At 50.7% G+C, this 20353-nt stretch overlaps 3 protein-coding genes across 14 annotated transcripts in view; 2 read left to right on the plus strand and 1 right to left on the minus strand.

Annotated features, from left to right (window-relative positions):
* The first annotated feature begins 66 nt into the window (after positions 1–66).
* On the plus strand, positions 67–7939 carry CARD9 (caspase recruitment domain family member 9). Of its 4 annotated transcripts, none has more exons than XM_042830606.1 (14): positions 67–1009; positions 1096–1152; positions 1776–1999; positions 2135–2272; positions 2401–2726; positions 3163–3342; positions 3527–3679; positions 3963–4088; positions 4199–4390; positions 4895–4936; positions 5522–5567; positions 6863–6933; positions 7603–7685; positions 7773–7939. In XM_042830606.1, exons 2-14 carry the CDS (start codon positions 1136–1138, stop codon positions 7864–7866), a joined length of 1692 nt encoding a protein of 563 aa, XP_042686540.1. In that variant the 5' UTR covers positions 67–1009; positions 1096–1135; the 3' UTR covers positions 7867–7939. The 4 variants fall into 4 exon arrangements, 3 of the variants coding, with proteins under 3 accessions (XP_042686540.1, XP_042686541.1, XP_042686542.1); XM_042830607.1 differs by having other exon boundaries at positions 3530–3679; XM_042830608.1 differs by lacking the exon at positions 1096–1152 and having other exon boundaries at positions 591–608; positions 894–1009.
* A 1004-nt stretch (positions 7940–8943) lies between these two features.
* DNLZ (DNL-type zinc finger) lies at positions 8944–16234 on the plus strand. Of its 4 annotated transcripts, none has more exons than XM_042830794.1 (7): positions 8944–9099; positions 9190–9329; positions 9783–10401; positions 12369–12462; positions 13064–13269; positions 14904–15015; positions 16088–16234. In XM_042830794.1, the coding sequence occupies exons 1-3, from the start codon at positions 8944–8946 to the stop codon at positions 9952–9954; spliced, it is 468 nt and encodes a 155-aa protein (XP_042686728.1). In that variant the 3' UTR covers positions 9955–10401; positions 12369–12462; positions 13064–13269; positions 14904–15015; positions 16088–16234. The 4 variants fall into 4 exon arrangements, with proteins under 4 accessions (XP_042686728.1, XP_042686729.1, XP_042686726.1 ...); XM_042830795.1 differs by having other exon boundaries at positions 13096–13269; positions 15505–16234; XM_042830792.1 differs by having other exon boundaries at positions 13096–13269.
* GPSM1 (G protein signaling modulator 1) overlaps positions 14581–20353 on the minus strand; it is a 52335-nt gene continuing 46562 nt past the window's right edge. For 4 of the 6 annotated variants that reach the window (XM_042830790.1, XM_042830786.1, XM_042830788.1 and 1 more), the window contains 3 exons: positions 18567–18738; positions 16913–17121; positions 14581–16756 (listed from right to left, as the gene is read on the minus strand). In XM_042830790.1, coding sequence (XP_042686724.1) covers positions 16568–16756; positions 16913–17121; positions 18567–18738 — 570 coding nt within the window. In that variant the 3' untranslated portion in view covers positions 14581–16567. The remainder of the gene's footprint in view (positions 16757–16912; positions 17122–18566; positions 18739–20353) is intronic. The other 2 variants (XM_042830791.1, XM_042830787.1) reach the window with 1 other exon arrangement.

The following is a 20353-nucleotide window of genomic DNA, read 5'->3' on the forward strand; positions in this document are numbered from 1 at the left end:
GTAAATGCTGCTTATAGCAATATGTGGATGAGTGTGATTGCTAATGAGAGAAACGAAGCTTGCAGGCTACATGAAAGCAAGCCAGAGAGAATGTGGAGAATGAATATGCAGGCAGCTACAAAGGCAGAACTGAACAGGTTTGATTCTTCCCTAATTCTTCCACAGCCTTCCCATACAGCCATCAGCAAATCACAATAAAAGCTCGTTTCCTCATTCACAAAACAGCAGTTTGTCTTACAGAGAGGTGTAGGGCTAGCTGAGTCAAAGCAGGTAAAAATCAGTGGGAAGGTGCTGTAGGAAGCTTCACCCCCACTGCATTGCCCAGCCTCCCCAAGTCACAGCAGTACATTCAATGTGCAATTCTGTGAGGCTCCTTTAGGCAGAGCTGCAAAAGAGGGGCAGTGGGACATTAAAATCACTCTAATTGGGTACTAAGCGATTAGTGGGGCAGGAAGAAGTACCTTGACATGGCTTTCCTCTTGCAGTGTGCTCTGTCTTCCACAAACTGCTACAGCTAATGCTCGTTTCCAAGAAGCACACACAGCAGAAGCTCTGCCCACTGTTCTGCGTGCCATTCACTGCAGGGCTGGTGCTGCCAGGTGCTGGTGGTACGTGTGATCTGTGCTGGCTTTGTGCTCTGAAGTAAGCTGGATGGATCTGTACCTGTTTTTATTTTTCACTCTTGGTCTACACAAAGAAGCTTTCCTGACTGTAGCTTGTACTTCAGTGGTAAAGATTGGGCATCCAAGGCACAGTGAGTGTAAGAGAAGCAATGCTGGTGATTTGCAGCGTCATCAGCTTTCATCCTCCTCCCCCATCATCCCTTCTGACTTCCTTTTTTCTTCTTTCTCTTATTTCAGAGGGTAGCTGAGTAGTTTCCTCTTTTTTCACAGATTGGTTCCTGGAATGACCTGTATAAAGGAAAGCTGCAGCCCAGGCAGGTTTCTGCAGAGACAGAGCAGACAGACCAGGAGAAGAGCAGTGAAGGCTGTTGTCTGCACAGGCCCAGGTTGGTCCATATAATGCAGAATGATTTATCTTGATCAGATTTTTGTTGTTACAGTTCTGAGGGGAGGGTGTGCTTCTCATCAACAGGGGAATGCTTTTCTGCTCATGATCTGTTGGGGCTGCTTTGATGTCAGGCAGAGTGAGGTGGGCTTTTTGGTTTTTTTTTTCTCCATAATAATTACTGACCTGTTAGTCTTGTGTCAGTCCTGTTCCATGAAGGAGCAGAGAAATGAGTGCTTGGAGAGATGCAGTAAGATCTGTGTGCAATCTCAGCCCCTGCGTAGTCAGAACTCTTCCCCTTCTGCTCCCAGTCCTACAAAACAGCTGAAAACATGAATGCTGAGGTTGCTGGCAGATACTGGAAATGACACAGCTACTGCAGCCACTTCATACCTGTGATGTGAGCATAGTAAATAATGAGCAGGATTTCAGGAGGTGCTCAGTGTGGAATTGTCTTACCACACAGGGGCAAAGAGGTAAAAATAATGCCAGTTTCTTATTTGAATTGATAAAACTGATTTTAGATAGAAGTCTAGACACAGAAAAGTTGGGTTTTGTTTACCTGCCTGTTTCCTACCTGTGGAGGAGCAGTAGCTGAAGCTGTGCTGAGGCTGTACAGATGAGATCTGTGAGGTGGCCGTGAGAGGCAGCAGAACTCGTGGAATTAAATTCAAGACTGTGTACTTGATTTCAACACCACCACCCACATTTTCCCCTGAGACTTAGAGTCTGCTTTTTTTGCTTGTTTCCTGTCTTCATTTTTTAAGGAAGGGCGAAGCAGCTCACTGTCACTTGTCGCTCACCGCCATGCTGGATGAAGATAACGACGAGACATGTTGGAATAGCCTGGAAAACTTTCGGGTGAAGCTGATCTCTGTGATAGATCCTTCCCGTATAACACCTTATCTTCGCCAGTGCCAGGTGATAAACCATGATGATGAGGAACAGGTTCTCAATGACCCCAGCCTGGTCATGCGCAAACGCAAAGCAGGTGGGTGAAACGCAGCCTTGGCTCTTCCAGCTCAGACCACAGAAACACCATTTGGGGAGGTTGGGGCAATTCTTTGCTCTGTTAGGAATGGGTAAAGAGAGGATTAAATTAATGGAACCGTTGCTGTTGTTTCAGGTGTTCTTTTGGACATTCTTCAGCGAACGGGGCGCAAGGGCTTTGAGGCTTTCATGGAGAGCCTCGAGCTTTATTATCCACAGCTGTATAAGAAAATAACTGGGAAGGAGCCAAGCAGGGTTTTCTCTCTGATTATAGGTAATGTTTGAGTTCTGAAATGAAACTTTTTAGTGATACGTGGGTGGAAATCTGGTGTGTGTGTGTGCGTGTGTGTGTTTGTGGGAGCAGACAGGACAGCAGTTTACTGATACTTGTCCACCCAACAGACACAGCTGGGGAATCTGGCCTGAGCCAGCTCCTGATGAATGAGATTACAAAGCTGCAGAGAACGGTGCAGGAGGAGCGGCAGAAGGCCCAGGAGCTCACCGTGTGGCTGCACACCAAAGAGAACATGATCAGAGAGATGTGGGTGAGGGACAGCCTGCTCCGCAAGCACCAAGAGCGGGTGCAGAAGATGAAGGAGGAGAGGGACAGTCTGAGCAGGGAGCTGCGGAAGTGTAAGGATGAGAACTACAGCCTGGCAATGAGCTACGCCAGACAGAGCGAAGAGAAGAGCAGCGCCCTCATGAAGAACAGGGACCTGCTGCTAGAGGTGAGTGACCCCGTTCCTAAGCTTCCTTCTTTACTTGATCCCTGAGGGGCTGAGCTGTGTGTCAGATGTATCTGGGCTGGCGTGGCCTAGTCTGTTACGAGGTTTTGTGCATATTCCTTGGCAGGTGGTATGTCGTAGTGGTCCCTGGCTCAGCCCTGTAGGCCCATGTATTACAAGCTGTGCTCTGAAGAGTTAAGCCTTCCCCTCGTTTGAGACTGGGCCCTCTCACAGGGGCAGTGCAGAACCAGCATGTTGTACCCATTTAGCACAAAGGCAAGTCTCAGCTCCCCAGAACACCAAGCTTCCTGAGGAAGATAGAATTGGGGAAAAGCTTGCACCGTGCTTGTCTGAGGAATGGGGAACTCTGCCACGAGAGAACTGCTTTTGCAACCAGACTTTTGTGTCTGTTACTGATGAGCTCTGAACCGCCTTGTAGATTGATAGCTTGAGGCATAGCCTCATGAAGGCTGAGGACGACTGCAAACTAGAGCGTAAGCACTCGATGAAACTGAAGCATGCCATAGAGCAACGTCCGAGCCATGAAGTGATGTGGGAGATCCAGCAGGAGAAGGAGTTGCTTTTGGCCAAGAATCAGGAGCTGGAGAACACTCTCCAGGTTGGTGAGGTGACTGGGTGAGGAATCTTCAGAAATGATTAATTATTTTTTTTGCAACCAGCACAGCGATGGGGCTGTGCTGAATATTTGGTGGGTCGGCTATGGGCTTGTTCTCCCAAGTCGTACAGAGAGCACGTAGGACTTTGGAGTTAGATGGCTGCTGTATCTCACGTTCTTTGTCCAGCAGGTTGCCAGGGAGCAGAACTTGGAGAAGAGTCTCTCTTGTGAGACTGTGCAGAAAGATACAGCCAGCCAGATACCGGAGCGCCGGGACCTGCTGAACACCATTTACCACCTTCGCAAGGAGCTGCGCCAAGCCGAGGTGCTTCGAGACAAAGTGTGTGGTGCAGTATGAATCCCTGCTGGGGGTCAGCGGGGTGAGATGGGCAGATAAAGGCTGCAGGGTGATGGGAGCTTTTATCATGATTGGCAGCTCAGGTACACGTAAATGTGACGTGTCAGTAGGCTTTTTAGTCATACTGCCTGGTCTTCTGGTTGGCTTTGCTCCAAAAGGGCAGTCTGAGTTTCGTGTTGCAGGGAAGTCTGGCTGTAGCAATCTGTGGTATAGAGCAGAAGTGGTGAGATTCTAGCTTAGAATCCCACAAGCCATGTCTCAACAGTGTGCAGAGGAAAAAGAGATACTTGAACTACAGTGCACATCTCTGAGGAAGGACTCCCAGATGTATAAAAGACGGATGGAAGCTGTCTTACAGCAGATGGAGGAAGTGGCCTCAGAAAGAGACCAGGTGATAAAACGTTCCTCTAGAAGCTGCTGCTAATCCCTGGCTTGCTGCTTGAAGCAGGCAGATATCATAACCCTGAATGTGGTGTTGTGTGGTGTTGCCTCTTACGCCAGGCACTGCTGACCAGGGAACAGTTCTACGCACAGTACTCCAAGAACCTGATGGAGAGGGACGCCTGTCGGAAGCAGATTCGGGAGCTGGGGGAGCGATGCGATGAGCTGCAGCTGCAGCTCTTCCAAAAGGAGAGTCAGCTACTGGCTACTGAAGCCAAGCTGAAAAGGCTGCAACTGGAGCTACCTGCACTGGTACGCCTGTGGGGGTTGTCATGTGTATGATGAGTTGAAAAGTTGAGTCTAGGACCCAACTAAAACTGTTTTGAGACCTTGAGACCTAACCAGTCCGATTTCAGCAAGCAGTGGCCACCTGCTTAGGTAACCATTTCTGTGCACGTACTGTTTAGAAAAAAGGAAGACACAGTGGTTTTTATGAGCTCACCCTGGTTTGCTGAAGCCTTACCTGTTTGGAGTGCTTCTGGAGGTCGTTGGCATTGGCAGCTACTCACAACTCCAGAGCCTGTACAAGCCGTTTGGGTGAAATAGGAGCAGGGTATGAGACTTCATGGGATTAAATTAGATGTCTGAGGACTTTTACTTAGTGTGGCATCTTATGTACTTTCTCCAAATGGTCACATGAGTGTAGGAGGAAGGAGGTCCACATTGCCATTTTCTGGATCTTCTGGTCTCCTGTATATTCCAATGCTGTCATTTACTTGCTCATGAGGAATGATGAACTTACTGGTTTTATTTCAGACTTCTGACCTGGATGACACCTCCTCCAGAGATTCCCAGGATGTGAGTAGGGTGCCTTGTTTACATTTTATTTTCTCCTGGGATGGTTTGCAATTCCTCAGTTGTCTTAATGCCCAAAGTAATAGCACTCTGCTCTCTGTGAGTCAGGCTTATGGCAGTGGCATCAAGTCCAAAGGTAGCAAAGCAGGCTAATGGCTAAGGGCAGCTTCTTGTGTCCTGAGATTTCTAAGCACCTGGGGATGCACCTGTGATAAGATTTATTGAGTCCAAGCAGACCAGAAGATTCAAATCATTTTGTGTTGCTTCTAATGTCTCCCTGAGAGAACAGGCAAAAATGAGTATTATCCTGTGTAGTAAAGGGTGGGTTTTTTTTCTAACTTAGTTCATAACTTAATTGTGGTAGAGGTTGGCACGTCATCTAGAGACAAAATGTTTGAGGCTGTAGTCACGGAGGATGAGTCTGTGTGTGGATGTGCAGCTTCAAGTTCAGAATGTTTCCTATTTTGCTTACAGCAAGATACAGTGGGGAAAGGTTGGTTATGTACCTTCCTGCATTTGTTCCTAGCTACTGTCTGAGAAAGAATAAGGAGTGCTTCTCATGATCTTGATCTGTTTGTGTCCCAATAGCTCACTCTTCATGGTCGTCTAGATGAAGATACGCACCTGCCTAAAAGTAAGGCTTTTGTTGGGGAGAACATCCAGTACAGCTCTTGATGGGGTTGCCCAGAGGGACAGGAATAGGAATGCTTTTTATGTTAGTGCAGAAGAGGTACCCTGACCGATGAGGCCTCAGTTTGTGAGTGATGCTGCTCAGTGGGTCATGCTTGGCACCTCCTTGAGATGACTCAGAATAGGTGCATGTAAATCTAGGCTTCTGGAGCCCTGAGGCATTCTGCTACCCTTCTCACCTACAAAAAAGGAGATCGTGTTCCCGGTATCTGGGAACAGTGAATGCTTGTACAGCTTTTCAGAGGGAAAAATCTCCATGTGTTATTTGCTTTGTGCTCAAAAGATGACTTTTTTCAGTCATCTGCCTTCTGAATTTGTCTGGCAAAAATCACTCAGGTACACGATGCCTTTGAGAAACAGCTCCTGTTGTGTTTGTGGCTGAGCTGAGAATGGAACAAGACTCCTTCCACTCCAGCTGAACCATGTGTCCTTCTGCAGAGACATTTATTTCCTCTCTTTTACGTTGCAGGCTATTTTCACAAAAGCAGAACCACATAATTAATACTGTCACTGGTTCTGCAGCCCCAATGGAAACAATTCAGCAGTGCAGAGAAGAATAAACAGGGTCCTTTAAAACTCAAGATTTGCTTTTGAAACGTTGCAAAAGGAAGGAAACAAGCCAAGGTCCTCTCCTGAAAGATTTAAATGATCATTCATTGAGATGGCAGATTTTTCACAGGAGCTACCACATTGAAACAGAAAGCCTTTTCTTGCTCTACTTCACTCAAATCAAAATTGCACACCACGTTGTCTGATCACTGCATTAGGAGTTTTGCTAAAATACGACCTGTTGAGTATCTTGATATGCACATCTTAGCTGCTGGGGAGCAGGGACAAATTGTGATTAATGTTTAGTGTGTTTTTTTTTTTTTTTTTATTGTTCTGTCCATTATTATTCTTTTAGTGATGTTAGACAGAGGTGCTGCTCTGCAATGGTTCATTTTGCTCCTCCACAAACAGAAATTAGACAGATGGAGTCTCTGGTGATCCTGTGGGGAATTCCATCACCCTAAGCAAGACTCAGAGGTCAAGTAAAACGAGCCGGGTCTTGTGCAGTGATCACAAGATTGAATACTGAATGTTTTGAGGCCTGGGTTCAGCTTGCTGTTGATGCTGTGTACTGTCGGGCAGCTCTTACACTGTACAGCTATTGCTGTTTGGTGAGCTGGTGGAAAGAGAAGTTACTTCAACATGGCAACTATGATTGAAACTGTGATTTGCTTTTTTATTTTCCTTTAGAAGACTGCTGTGAAGAACAAAACCAGCAATTCAGCGTTCGAGAAAGCAACCTGCCTGCAGAATCACCCTCTGTAAGAGCCCACAGCGATTCTCTTTAGTCAGACTGGGGTCTGTAACTTTTCATGTTCTTGTTGATGATGGATTTACCAGGAATGAGGGACACAGAGGCAGCTGCTGCTTTTCCAGAAAGCATTTTGTGCAAAAGGGTGAACTCTGAACAGCCGAGCACTCATCTGCTGGGTATTTCTCAACTTTGCTTAGAAACTTCTAATTCTTTCTGGCCTTTTTCTCTGGATGTGGACGTTTTTCAGTTTGTCTGCAAGTACCACTGTTGATACAGGAAACAGAATTTCAAATTTGCAACTGAAAGAGAATAGTAAGCATGGTAAAACTGTGTTTGCATCCTGGACACAAGAGCAGACAGCCCAGGAATGAGCGTGCTGCACTGCAGGCCCAAGCAGATAGAAAAGCTGGCTCTACACACTGGAGTTCTTCCCAAACTGTGAGCTGTGGTAGCAACCAGCTCTTCTTTGTCATTTTAAGGCACAAGTTTCCGTTTTCTCCCCTTCTTTTCCAAGTGAAATGATTCGGGGCGCAAACAAATCCAAGAGGGGCTCAGCAGGTACAGCACCTCAGCCTTAAAAGGGGTCATCTTTACGCAGCAGCTGTGCCCAACGTGATAAAAATATCGATCCAAGCTTCAGCGCGACCTCGTTCATCTCTTTGCCTTTTTTTTCCAGTTCGAGGAGTGCAGCTCAGCCCACGAGGAGCTGTCGGAGAAGGAGCGGAGGAGGATGAAGGACTGCTTTGAGCGGTACCGCAGGTCAGGCCCCATCCCACCCCATCCCACAGCTCTCCCCTCCCACGCTCGGTTCCCTCAGGGCTCAGTTTCACACAGTCCCCTTTCCAGGAAGCGTGCCCTGCGCAGGGTGCCTGGCAGCCGCCCCGAGGCCGACTGGGAGCCCAGCACAGGCAGCGACAACACGGACACTGAGGGCAGCTAGGGGCCGGCCGAGGCGCCGGTTTGCATCTGGACAGCATTTCAGATCCCTCAATAAACAGCACGGTGTTTGGTGATTAACGGTTCTATGTCCAGTTGGAGGCTGGTAACGAGCGGCGTCCCCCAGGGCTCTGTCTTGGAACTGATGCTCTTTAACATGACATCAATGACAGAATTGAGTGCACCCTCAGCGAGTTGGCTGATGACACCAAGCTGAGTGGTGCGATTCACATGGTAGAAGGAAGGGATGCCATTCACCGAGACCTCAAGAGCCCTGAAAGGTGGATGATGAGGTTCAACACAGCAAAGTGCAAAGTTTTGCACTTGGGCCGGAGGAATCCCAGGCACCCATACAGACTGGAAGGAGCGGTCCTTGAGAGCAGCCCTGTGGAGAAGGACCTGCTGGTCCTGATGGATGAAAAGCTGAACATGAGCCAGCAGTGTGCGCTTGTAGCTCAGCAGGCAAATGGTGTCCTGGGCTCCATCAGCAGAGGGGTGGCAGCAGGGGCAGGGAGGTGGTTGTCCCTCTCTGCTCTTGTGTGTACAGAGTCCAGGTCTGGAGGGCCACAAAGATGATGAGGGAGCTGCAGCACCTCCCCTACGAAGCCAGGCTGAGGAGCTGAGCTTGTTTAGCCTGGAGCAAAGAAGGCTGTGGGGTGACCTCATGGCAGCCTTCAGTAGCTAAAGGGAGCCTACAACGAGGAGGGGGATGAGCTCTTGGATAAGGTAGGTAACAGCAGGACAAGGAGAAACGGCTTTAAGTTGAGGGCGGTCAGATTGAGGTTGGACATCGGGGAAGTTCTTTGCTCTGAGAGTGCTGGAACAGCTGCCCAGAGAAGCTGTGGATGCCCCGTCCATCCCTGGAGGTGTTCAAGGCCAGGTTGGATGGGGAACTGGGCAGCCTGGTCTAATATTAAGTGTGAGGAGTGGAGATTCCTGATCCTTGAGGACCCTTCCCACCCGGGCCATTCTGTGATTCCGTGTTTAAAGCGCTGCCGTTAACGTACGGACGCTGAAGGCGGTCTCTGTAGGAGCGACCGCGCCGCCTTAGCGCCACCCCTTCTGCGCCTGCGCGGCAGCCATGTTGCGCCGCTTTTTGCGGGCGGCCGCTCGCGCCGCGCTCAGCGCCTCAGCGCCTCCACGGCACCGTCCGGCACCGCGCCATGCGTGCACCGTGCCGCCGGACAGCGTGGGGCGGCTGCAGGCATCGCACTACCGCCTAGTGTACACCTGCAAGGTGCGGGGTTGGGGCGGCGGGCGGGAGGGGGAGCGGCCCGGCGGATCGGTGCCTCGCTGCTGACGGGAGCCGCCGCTGTGCGCTTTGCAGGTTTGCCGGCGCCGCTCGGCGCAGAACATTTCCCGCCTGGCCTACAGCCGCGGCGTCGTCATCGTCACGTGTCCCGGCTGCCACAGCCATCACGTGATCGCCGACAACCTGGGCTGGTTCTCCGACCTGCAGGGCAAGAGGTGCGGGCGGGGCGGGGCGGGGCTGCGTGCCACGCGGCTCCTCGCGGCGTCGCGCCGCGGAGCAGGCTGGGATGCGGGCCTCGCGCGCGCCGCTGCCTGTGCTGCTCGGTGCTCCCTCAGGCTCCGTTCAGTCGCTGCTGGGTTCCCCCACCTGTGAGCATCTCAGAGATGCTGTCAGCTCGCTCGTGCTGTTGAACCTCGTTGGTTTCTCACTCCCTTTAAAAAACGAGGTTTGCAGTAATTGCTGAATTATTGATCCTAAGGGGTAAGAACAGCCCTAGGAGGTTTGGATAGTTCTGTCTGCTTCCCAAACGGCTTACAGAAGGATTTCTTGTCGGTACTCGTGTGTCAGCTCACTGTGTGATGTTAATGACCGAGAGCAAAGCCCCGTGCCAGGCTCTTCCCTCTGGCCTTTGCTGTAGCATCACTGTTGGCTCTCACATTGCTGTTAAGGAATATCGAGGAGATCCTGGCAGCCAAAGGGGAGAAGGTGAGACGTGTGCTTGCTGAGGAAGCCCTGGAGCTGCTTCCAGAAGACGTGGCAGATGCTGGCCCTCAGAGCCGTCCTACAGAGGGAGAAAGTGGGGACCCCCCCCCAGAGACTGACGGCAAGGAACGGACGTGACAAGTGGGATTGGTGCCATTGTGCTGATGGCAAGAGAGACTTTCGTGTTTCCTCCTTGATTTCAGTGGGCTGTGCTTAGAATAAATGTGTCTCCTCTCTCTGTTGTGTTTTTGGTTGGTGTAGTTTTGCCTTTGCCCAAGCTAATAATGACAGAGTTGGGCTCTGGATATTTTTCCTGGCACTTTTGCTGTTCTTAAAGCAGTTGTAGGTGCTTCAGAGGCATTGGGAAGCTTGCTTTGTTCTGAGGTGAGAATGGAGCAAATAATTTCTGACCGTGTGCTTTGGCTCAAGCAGGTGTAGCACTAGCTGGAGGTTCTAGAAGTGTCCTCTGGCCTTGTCCAGGTGTTGCACAGCAGCAGCTGATTGCAGTGCTCCTGGAGCTGCATCACATGGCAGCTGAGCAGAAGAGGCAATTGGGACCACCTGAGGACATGGCCCTGACCACAGGTGAGTTTGCAAAGCCCAGTGAGCCTGCAGGAGCATTGGACTGCTCATACTGCACTCACTTCAGTGCTGCCTTTTTCTTTCCTGTGGTATCTTCCAGAGTTAAGGTTCTGTGCCCCACATGTCGTGGGGTTGAAGGTCTTTATTTGGGCTTACACCACTTCTGCTTTGCCCCATGGCTGCCCCTGCTCGGAAATTCCTCGTGGGGTGGTGATGCAGTGAGCAGCCCTGTGCTTGGGGTTATGCAACTTCCTTACTGGTGAGGGGGAGGATGGGCGTGAAGGAACAATTAGTATTTGTAAAGCACGTTGGAGATAAGTGGAGCACCTAGAAATGTGTCTTATTTGACAGACATTGAGGTGCTTATTAATGCCACTGCTGCATGTTAAGATCAGCTAGAAGAGAAAATAATAACTTCATAAATGAAAAATGTAGGTGTTTACCCGAGTGCTCTGTGCTGGTAGTGATGAATAAGGCAGTAAGGTGATCATACTGCAGTTTCTTTGGGCTCCTTTTGCTTGCATAATTTTTATGGGTTTGAGGTTTGTTAACTTCTTAGTACAACAAAGTATCTGCCTTCTTGTGTTTTTAAACTCGGTATCAGAGAGTAATTGAGGTTGGAGAAGCCCTACCACCATGCTTAAAGGAGGTTCAATTTGGTAAGGACATTCAGGGTCTTGGCTTGAGTTTCTCTGAGGATGGAAGCCCCATAGCCTCTTTAGGTCTGGTATTTGACCTATCCTATGATATAAGAATAAAATAAGTCCCAGTACCTAACAGAAATTTCCCATGTTTCATCCTGTGCACATTACCTTCTTTCTAAACACTGGATTTATGAAGAGAGCCTTCTCTATTATCATTCTTCCATTAAAGAGCAATAAAAAACCCAGTTCTTTCAGTCAAGTGTGCTGCTCATGGATTCATCATTCAAGTAGTCAGTGAGTGCATTGCATGCATTAACAAGTGTAGCTCATTCATCTGAAGTGTTCTACATATGTTGCATTATTAGTATGGATCAGAGTGACAAGGAAACAATCATATTTCTCTGGTGATAGGTAAGCTCAGGGTGATGAGACAGCTTTGAAGAGCATCCATCAGCTGGGTTTTGTGTGTGTTCACATCCTCATGAAACACGGTTCTCTCTGAGCCAATTAGAGGGGGGAGCAATCCATGTATTTATGAAGAAATAGGAGTGGAATGCTGCAGTGTGCTCACCCTCTTGTGAGCTGCTGGCTCCTGTTAGCTCTGCTGGAAAAGTGGTTCTGGTGTTGTACCTGAAAACAGCACTGTGCTGCCGTTGCTCACACGGCTTTGATGGGGTGGAATGGAGCTGCTGTTAAAGGATCTGCGTTGTCTTGGAAACAGTTCATTTATAACCTAACTTTTGTAATAGTGTTTTCCTTACCTTTCTGTGCCCCTGGCTACAGACAGGCTGTTCTAGCTTCTGCTCTCACAGTATGAATTGTAGCTAAATGTCTTTGCAGTATTTCTGGTCCCTGGAGCTCGGTGCTGCTCACCCATGGGCACCTGTCTGTGAGTTCTGAGGATGGGGAGAGGCTGCTTTACTGCTGCTCCTGCTGCTGGATGCAGCTCTGAAGGCTTAGGCCAGCAGCTTGGGCAGAGCACGAAGCAGCAGGCTGCACAGAGAGGGTGATTTCTATAGGGCAGAGTCCTGGAATAGGACACAGGATGCTCAGAGTGCTGTGAAACAGCTGCAGCAGGCAGGGTGCAGCCCATGGGACTCCTCAGACCCAAATACAGACTGTGCTGTGCAACAGGGAAGGAAGCTGGTGCTTTTAAAGACATTCTGGGACCTTCAGCTGGAAGGGGAGAGGGTTGAACATCTCTGATGGGCTTTGATAAGAAAACAGGAGGGTTTGTTGCTAATGACTTACATTTAAAAGAATGTCGTGCTTTATTTTGAAGAAGTTTGGGTTTTTTTAATCTCTTTTTTTTTCTTTCTGAAAAAGGGGAGGCGTATCTTTCTGGAAGAAGGGAAAAAGCCTGCTGGAGCTGCAGTGTGATGGGGACCAGCGGTGCCCAAGCCTGGAGCAGCAGAGCAGGGTGAGTGACGGTGCACTGATGGGTGCCTGAGGCACAGAGGAGTGATTTTGAGGCAGACAGAGCAGCATTCACAGGATGCACTGCTGCCATAAACCTTTGCTGTGTTCCTTGAAGCATTTCACTGTGGCTGATGAGAGCTGCATTCTTTTCCTCTGTCCTATCCTGCAAGAGCTTTGCTGTGAAATAGGAAATACTTTGCCTCTGGCTTTCTGCCTCTCCTGCTTTATTATATTCAAATTCCAGAGTTCATCCAGCTGCTGGGGGACACTGAGGGGTTGCAGCTGTTGGCTGCAGCAGATGCTGGTGTTCTTATGGTCCACCCAGCAGTGGTGCAGGAGCATTTGGTAGAGTGCATAGAAATGGGAGCCCTATGGGGAGAGGCAGTGAGACTGTGTGCAAGGGAGCTGGGGGGCTGTGAAGTGTGCTGCTTCCACGGGGTCTCACGTAATGCAGCCCTGCTGCAGTGGGGGCAGAGAGGTGGAGCAAGGTGAGAGCCCTCTGCCCAGCCCCTGCAGGTGTGTGGCTGATACCTCTGTGCATGTCCCTGGGCTGTGATCTTCAGTGCTGCAGATACTGAGCTTGTCACTGCAAAACCATGCAGGAGTTAACCCTCACTGTGTCCTGGCCTATCAGCAGCTGGGGAGATTGCTGTGGAGGGCCTCTGGAAGCTGGCTGGCTGCAGACTGGAATTCACAGTGCTGGGCTGCTAAGAGCCAGCAGATCCCTCCCCGTGGGCTGCGTGCCCTTCCAGCCTGCTGGAGATCATGGCTGGGACAGGAGCAGCACGAGGCTCAGGAGATGGTTGAGGTAAGTGCTGAGACTCAGACCTGATGTGACTTGGCAGATGAGTTTGCAATACACAAACCCCCACCAGGCACACATTCAGCACGAGCTCTCAAGTGTCTCTCAGGACACTTAGAAAGCGAGGTAAGAAGGAGCTGTATTTTGTGTTTCTGATGTTTTTAATAGATTTCCTCCCCATTACAGCCCTGCACTGGGGCCAGCACCCTGCTCTGTATTTCACAGCTGCTGCAGCAGCTGCCCTTTGCAATCCAAGGCCAAGTTAGCCCCAGCAATCCCTCCTTTATCCGATGGGTGCCAGCAGTGAGCTGCTCCCTCCACAAAACCCTGTGACTGCTATTGGAGGATGCTGTGTTGTTCTCTTTTAGAGGAGAACACATAGTCCCTTCTGCAGCTGCTCAGGACAGTGAGACAGCAGGTGAGATAGGCTCTCATCACTTAGTTATAGGAATCATCACCTGTTCAGATTCCTGAGAATCTAAATCTCAAAATTTTGCATAGTTGGGGGCATGGTTCTGTCCTTAAGTCACACACGAAGCCTTTGGCAGTACAGAGTTTCATGTGTCTGGGTAGGGAGAAGCTTAAGAATGCCTGATGAGAGCAAGCTGGTGGCTCTTTGTTTAGCTTTGACTGGGACTGGCAGTAGCCTCCACAAGGTAACCAGGCATAGGAAGACCAACTGGGACTTGGCTTCATTCTCACAAGCCTCAGGATCCAAAATCTGCTGCTCTCTGGCTCCCCCTCTAGTAAAGTCTAATGGCCTGCTCACTCCTGCTGTGTTGGAATGAGCTTGCACTGCTGCCTGCTGCTTTTTGAGTATCTTCACTAAGGGCTTATGGCAGGGTATTGAGCAGAAATTCCTGCCCTTTTCTTCCAGCTGCCACCAGGGAAACAAGATCTGTTTTTTGAGGTACCAAAGCACCTAGCCTGAGAGGAAGGGTTCATCCCTATACCTATAGGAGGGCTTGAGCTCACTGGGAGAAGCAAACCCTTGACAGTCACAGGCTGCTTTGGATGCCCTGTTGTTCCTGTACTCTTGAGTTTTGACTGGTGTTTAGGGGTAGGGAGTGCTCAGGGCTTTGGAACTTTCTCTACAGCAGCTGAAGGGAGTTAAGGCAGACAGAGCTGTGTGCTGGTAAGGTAAAGGGATGGGTATGTGCACATGTGCACCCTTTTCTTAACACATACATGTGGCAACAGCAGCCCCAAGAACACACCCTGTACCCCCTCTCCCATCCCCAAGAGCCACCATCAGCTCTGCTGCCAGCAAAGCAGGAAAGGTGGCCAAAAAATAAGGAAAATGAGTTTTTGCCACTGAAGCTTAGACACAAATATTTATTAAGCACAATCCTCCCTTACCCATGAGCTGCATTTGTTTCTAATATATTAATTCATTTGGCAGATTTTTATTTTTTTTTTTTTAGAAAAAAGTACCTGTGGGTTGGAAATCCCCCATTAAAATGACATTAGCAAATGCACATGTAAAAAATAAATAAGCTCGTACATTCAAGTATATGGCAAATAATTAACACCTCTGAAAGCTTAATGGTCAGATTCCAGTTCACCACCTGGCTGAGAGCTGCACAGGGCCAAGCCTGGAGCTGGTCAAGTCCTCATCTCCAATGTTGTCCTCTTTACAGGTACAAGCTAGGTGGGTATACACGTGGCTGTGCACATTCTCCTGCCTGATCTCAGCTGTCTGACCTGTCCCAGGAAGGAGGCAGAGGCTCAGCCCAGCACTCTGGGCAGCAGGTGAGTGCTCCCTGGCAGCAGCTGAAATGCAGCCACCCCTCCCATGGTCAGTATAGGCAGGTTAAATGCCTGGTGAGCAGCATCACTGGTCTGAAAATCTTACTGCTGGTAGGAAATGTCTCTGTCAAATGCATTTTGTTTAGAAAGTGCTGATTTGTTCCCTATAGGAAGCATCTGCTTTGGCAGAACTCATTACTGGAGTTTCTCAAGTCCAGGATAGCCTCTCTGGTCAAGCATTCCACCTCCTGAAGTTCGATCTCTGCTGCCCTTCTTCTCTGGGCTTGCATTTCCAACTTTACCAAAAGGGATGAAAGTATATGTAGACCCTTGCATTTGCATACAGGGTGAAACTGACTTCCCAGTAACAATCCCAACCTGAAGCTGTCACCAAGGCTCCATTTCTTGCTAGTGTGAGACGAGACAGTGTGCAGAATAAGGGCTGCCTTGCTGAGAGCAGGTCTGCTGGGGCACAGCACTGGTTTCTTTCAGGAGAAACGAGGGGAGTGCTATTGTCCTCCACTGCCAGCTGCAGGGGATAGTTCTGCTTGCTCTCCTGACAAGCCACAGCCAGAAAACGTTGCTGGCTTACAAAGCAGGTGAGTGCCAGATGCAGGTTTCTGCCTCAGGCACACTGGACAGTCCCGTGTGAGGCTTGTGGCTCAGCTGCACCAGAAACAATGAGTTCAGCTAAGTTTGATTTCTGTGCTGAATAACTGGGCAGAAGACTTTCTTCCTTCTTTCCAAAGTACCAGCTCTGGTCTTGTGGCTGCAATGCAGGCTGCATGGCTGGCACTTACCTTTCAGGCTTTGTCCCATGCTTGTTTTCTGGAGGTCTCCAGATCCACTAAAGGTAAAAGTGGGAGAGCCCCAGCTCCTGCTTTGGAGCTTCTGGCACAGATCTGTACAGGAGCAGCTGAGGAAGCAGAGGGGACAGCATACAGCTCTCACTGCAGAGTTCATTGCAACCCCAGAACAAGCTTCAAAGCATGGGGGACCGTAGCTGCAGCCAGGGGTGGGGTGAGCTTTAAAAGGTCCTTTGCAGCTTCTGATTTGGGCCCGTTTTCTTCTGCAGAAAGAACAAAACTGATGAAGATATTCCAGGAAAGGATCCAGAACAACTTGTGTCGTCTCATGACGCAGATGTGACTGCAAAATGGAAAAGGTGCTCTTCCCTTCCCCTATTAAAAGTATTTTAGAAATAAAGAAGATCGAGACTGCATTTCAGTACCTGCTCCTCCTTCAGCTGCCAGTGTGAGTTCCTGGAGCTTTAGGTGACAAGCAGAGGGGCTTCCAAGGTCTTCTTCCCTTGAGCTGTGCCCATTGTTACAGAAGCCACATCTCCTAAAAAAACCCTTGTTTAAAAACAGTCCCTTCCTGTGAACAAGTGCAGTGCAGTTGAGGTGCAGATCCTGGAAGAAGTCTGGTGGTGCAGGAGCACTCTGGTTTGAAACCACCTACACTTAAGTTCTTCTTGAAAAACAAAACAAAAACAAACAAAAAAAAACCCAAACAAATGAAACTAAAACAAACCCCTCAGACTTAACCCCAGTTCTTAGCTGGAACCAGGCCTTTGCTGCTCCTCTTCTGCCTCCTCTTGTGCTGAGGCCAGATCTACCCTCTGCTCATCCATGCGTTTGGCCTGGACCCGCTGGATGAGGCTGAAGAAATCCTCATCTGGCATGGTGGGACCACGGGGGATGGAGTCTGGTGGTGCACAGCGCTGGTCGTCTATCCTGGAGGACTGCAGGGGAAGAACAGGGGTTAGGGCTGCATGCTGACAGCCTGCAGGTGGGCAGCTGCTGCCCACAGCCCCCAGCCTGGTGAGAGCAGGGGGGGCATTGCTTGTTGATGGTGAAGAAAGTAGCCCGCCCCTCCTTCCCGCTCAGCCCTGCTGTACCTGACACTTCATCAGCATGTTGAAGAACTCATCCCCTGGCTCCTGGGCGTCCCCTTCCATGCACAGGTGCCCCAGGTTGTTGTGTGTTATCCGGAGGCCTGGCAGGTTGCCCACGTTGGCACGCTGGTCATCCAGCCGTCTGCTCTGCGAGCTGGCAATGAGATCGAAGAACTCCTCTGTCTGGGGGGATGCCATCAGGGAGGAGTGTGCTGGGAAGGGGAGAGGAGCACACCAGGGTCACATCTCTGCTTACCACAGAGTCCCAGTTCTCACCAAAACGCTGTTCAACCAACAGACTTCAGCCCCTGTTTAAGAAGCCTCCCAGGGCTGAGCTGGGTAGGACACCAGCTTCTGTGACCAGCGCCATTCTCTTCCACCCCGCGTGGTAAGCAGGAACAATCCCACTGCCAACAAGGCAAGCAAGCAAAAACCTACCATCAAAGCAGGGATCAAAGCTCACGGCCCAGTCGTGCAACCACTCACACCCTTTCTGGATGCCAGTGTCGGGGCACAGCCCTACCTGCAGGTACATGGCAGCCACCTCCCAAAAACCTGCAGTCTGCATCTGCTGCATTGCCTAGCATGTAGGGTAAGGCACAGATTTTGGCAGGATGCTGCTGCCACTTTGATTTCCACCTTGGTGCAGACACCAGCAGTTGCACTGCTGTGGTTCCTTACTGGGCACTGCAGAGGTCCCAAGGGTGTAACTGCAGGCAGGTAATGTGCAGAGTCAAGGCCTGGCTAAGACACACAGCAGAGCAATGACCCCAACCAGGGCAGCACACAGTGCATGGGTCCTGCTGGCTCCTCGCAGCTGCTTGGCAGCAAAACACTCACAGAACAGGAACTGCACTTAGGATGGGGACCAGCCTGGTAGGCATCGCCTCTGGGAGCACAAAGCATTTCAGGGTGTCCCAACATCCTGACACTGCTGCTCCAACGGCCCCAGCTCTTGGAGTTGTAGAAATGCACAGTAACTGCAGCACTGACACCCTTCAGCTCACAAAGAAACTTCAAGCAACATGTCCAAAAAGCTCAGAGACCAAGTGATGGATGAACAGAAAGTATGCCTACTTGAACGCTCTTAATAAAGCATACTCATAAGGTACACAGCTGTTCCAGCCAAATGCACTTCTGCATCAGAAACACATCTTGAAAAAGTGATGTTTGCTTCCACCTTATTTTTAGCACAGAAGAAAACGCTCACCTGGGAGCGACCCGCATCCCTGTGAGCAACAGAGGGACCTGCACACCCTGTTAGCTTTAATCAAAGCACCTCACCACGCTGTCATAAAAAAAGACACAAACCCAGAGCACAAACACGGCCCTGGCCTGCCTTTCCCATCCTATTTGTCAGATGGTTTCCTCCATTTATCCGTGTTCTTCCTACGAGCAAAGCTTGCTGCCTGCGCACCCAGAGCTTCCTCTTGTTTATCCATCCTGCTGCCCTTCTCCACCCTTACGCAACACCTATCATCGCAGCATCCAACAGCTGTACAAAACCCAGAACTTTTTCCACTGTGCTCACGCTCAGAACACCCAGCAGCATCTTCCCCTCCTGCCAGAGCCCACCCGGTCCATCGCACAGCAACACCACACAGCCAGCCATGCCACGGGAGCAGCACGACCCGGAGCCACGGCGACTTATCAACACCTCCATGCTTACGTATCCGTTCTTCCAGGGCTGGGACTGGTGTGGCTGCTGCCTCCGCAGCCTCTGACGGGCATTCCTCCAGCGGGCAGCGCTGATCGTCCATCCGGTTGCTCTGGAACTTGCTCAGCAGGTCAAAGAAGCATTCCTCATCTGAAGGGGTCCGGTTGATCTTCTGCAAAGACAATAAAACAGTCAGCACTCCCCAACCGCCTCTCACCACGTGGCCTTGGCAATGCTTCCACCTTGCCCTGCCCAGAGCTGGACTCCACGCTATGCCCGTCCTTCTCCATACGCTGCACCTGCCCAGGGTCACTGCCTCTTAAACTCTGTGCTCCTAGCTCAGAAACAGCCTCTCCTTCTCCTCTTTCCTCACCACCCACTGGTCTGGACGATCCAAAGAAAACCAGCTTCTGAGAAGGGGCCATGAACAGAGTGGTGGGGAGTGGAAGGGGTGCCCCCCTGCGGTGCTGCCATGTGCCAGGCTCAGGCACACTGAGCACCCCTCTTTCCTGAGCTGCTAAATGTAACCTCTGCACATCACAGCCCCCACTTCCTTTCGACGTGCCATAGCACCCTGCTTGCTCCAGCCATCACCAGGCTGCAAATGCCACAAAATTACAGTTCAGGAAAACTGTTCTTGCATGAGAGCCCCAAATAAGAACCTTGCACCAGACAGTGATATATTTAAGTTGTGTTGTTGAAGATTTAGCACTCACAGCAGCCTCTGGTTGCTGTGCCATGCCGGAGATGGGCAGGGTGCTGCGCCAGGAGGGTGAGCCCAGGTCCTGTGCTCCCTGCTGCACAGCAGAGCTCTGCGGAGGGCCTTTGGTGAGGGTGTGCAGTGCTGATCCCAGCACAGGGCTGTTCCCTGGGCATGCAGAGTGCTACCAGGGAGCCCTGTGCTGGGGAGAGCTGTGTGTTGACAGGGTTAAAGCTGCGAGCCAGAGTCAGTAAACGAAGGAAAACAATTTTCCTGTATGCTAAGCAAAGCAGATGAGATGCACTCAGCTTCTATTTAGGGCAGCGTCAAAATTAGCAGCGGGCCAGAGAGGAACATTGGCAATGTGGGAGCAGAGAGGGGAGGGAGAATCCCCTCTTACCTCCTCCCAGGTGCTGACCCACAAATGGAGCAGCAGCACGGACGGACCCTCTGCACCATCAGCCTCTGAAACTACAACCTGAACGAGCTTCAGCCAAGGATGAACGGCTTCTACCACAGCCCTGCCGTGCTGGCTCACATGACCCAAACTTGAAGGTGGAAGAGGAAGCCTGCTCATTCACGCCACAGCTCCCTGGGGTGGCACAGAGTCAGTGGGGGCAGTGGCACAACCCAAGGAGGACTTCCACCTCCTAGGGGACGCAACACACAGAGCTCACAGGGAGACCACGTTCCCCACAGCACATCCCGCCAGGGGTCCATTTACAATATCAGGACCTTTGCTCCAAATGCACCCAAGAGAAGGAAGGATGCTCTGCCTGGCACCCCCTCAGAGCCCCACACCTCTCTAATTAAAATGCCTCAGTGTGACACTGCACAGAGCCCTGCCTGCTGCCAGCCCTGAGGAAGGAGCTGTGCAGGCAGATGGACGGGCTGTGCCCTGGGGTGCACCGTCTGCTGCCGAGCTGTGGCTTCCTGAGAGCCTGGGCATCCCTGAACGGCACCGAGCACCAGTCCTACAACAGCACAACCACCACCACAGTGTTGCCACAGGCCCCAGCCCCACGGCTCACCCCACACCCTGTACAAAGCCTCAGCTCCCTACCCACAGAAAGGCCACGTACACAGC

This window comes from Centrocercus urophasianus, unplaced genomic scaffold (genome assembly GCF_019232065.1).
Source record: "Centrocercus urophasianus isolate 14NV4802_14NV808 unplaced genomic scaffold, USGS_Curo_1.0 seq_34, whole genome shotgun sequence".
Lineage (NCBI taxonomy): Eukaryota > Metazoa > Chordata > Aves > Galliformes > Phasianidae > Centrocercus > Centrocercus urophasianus.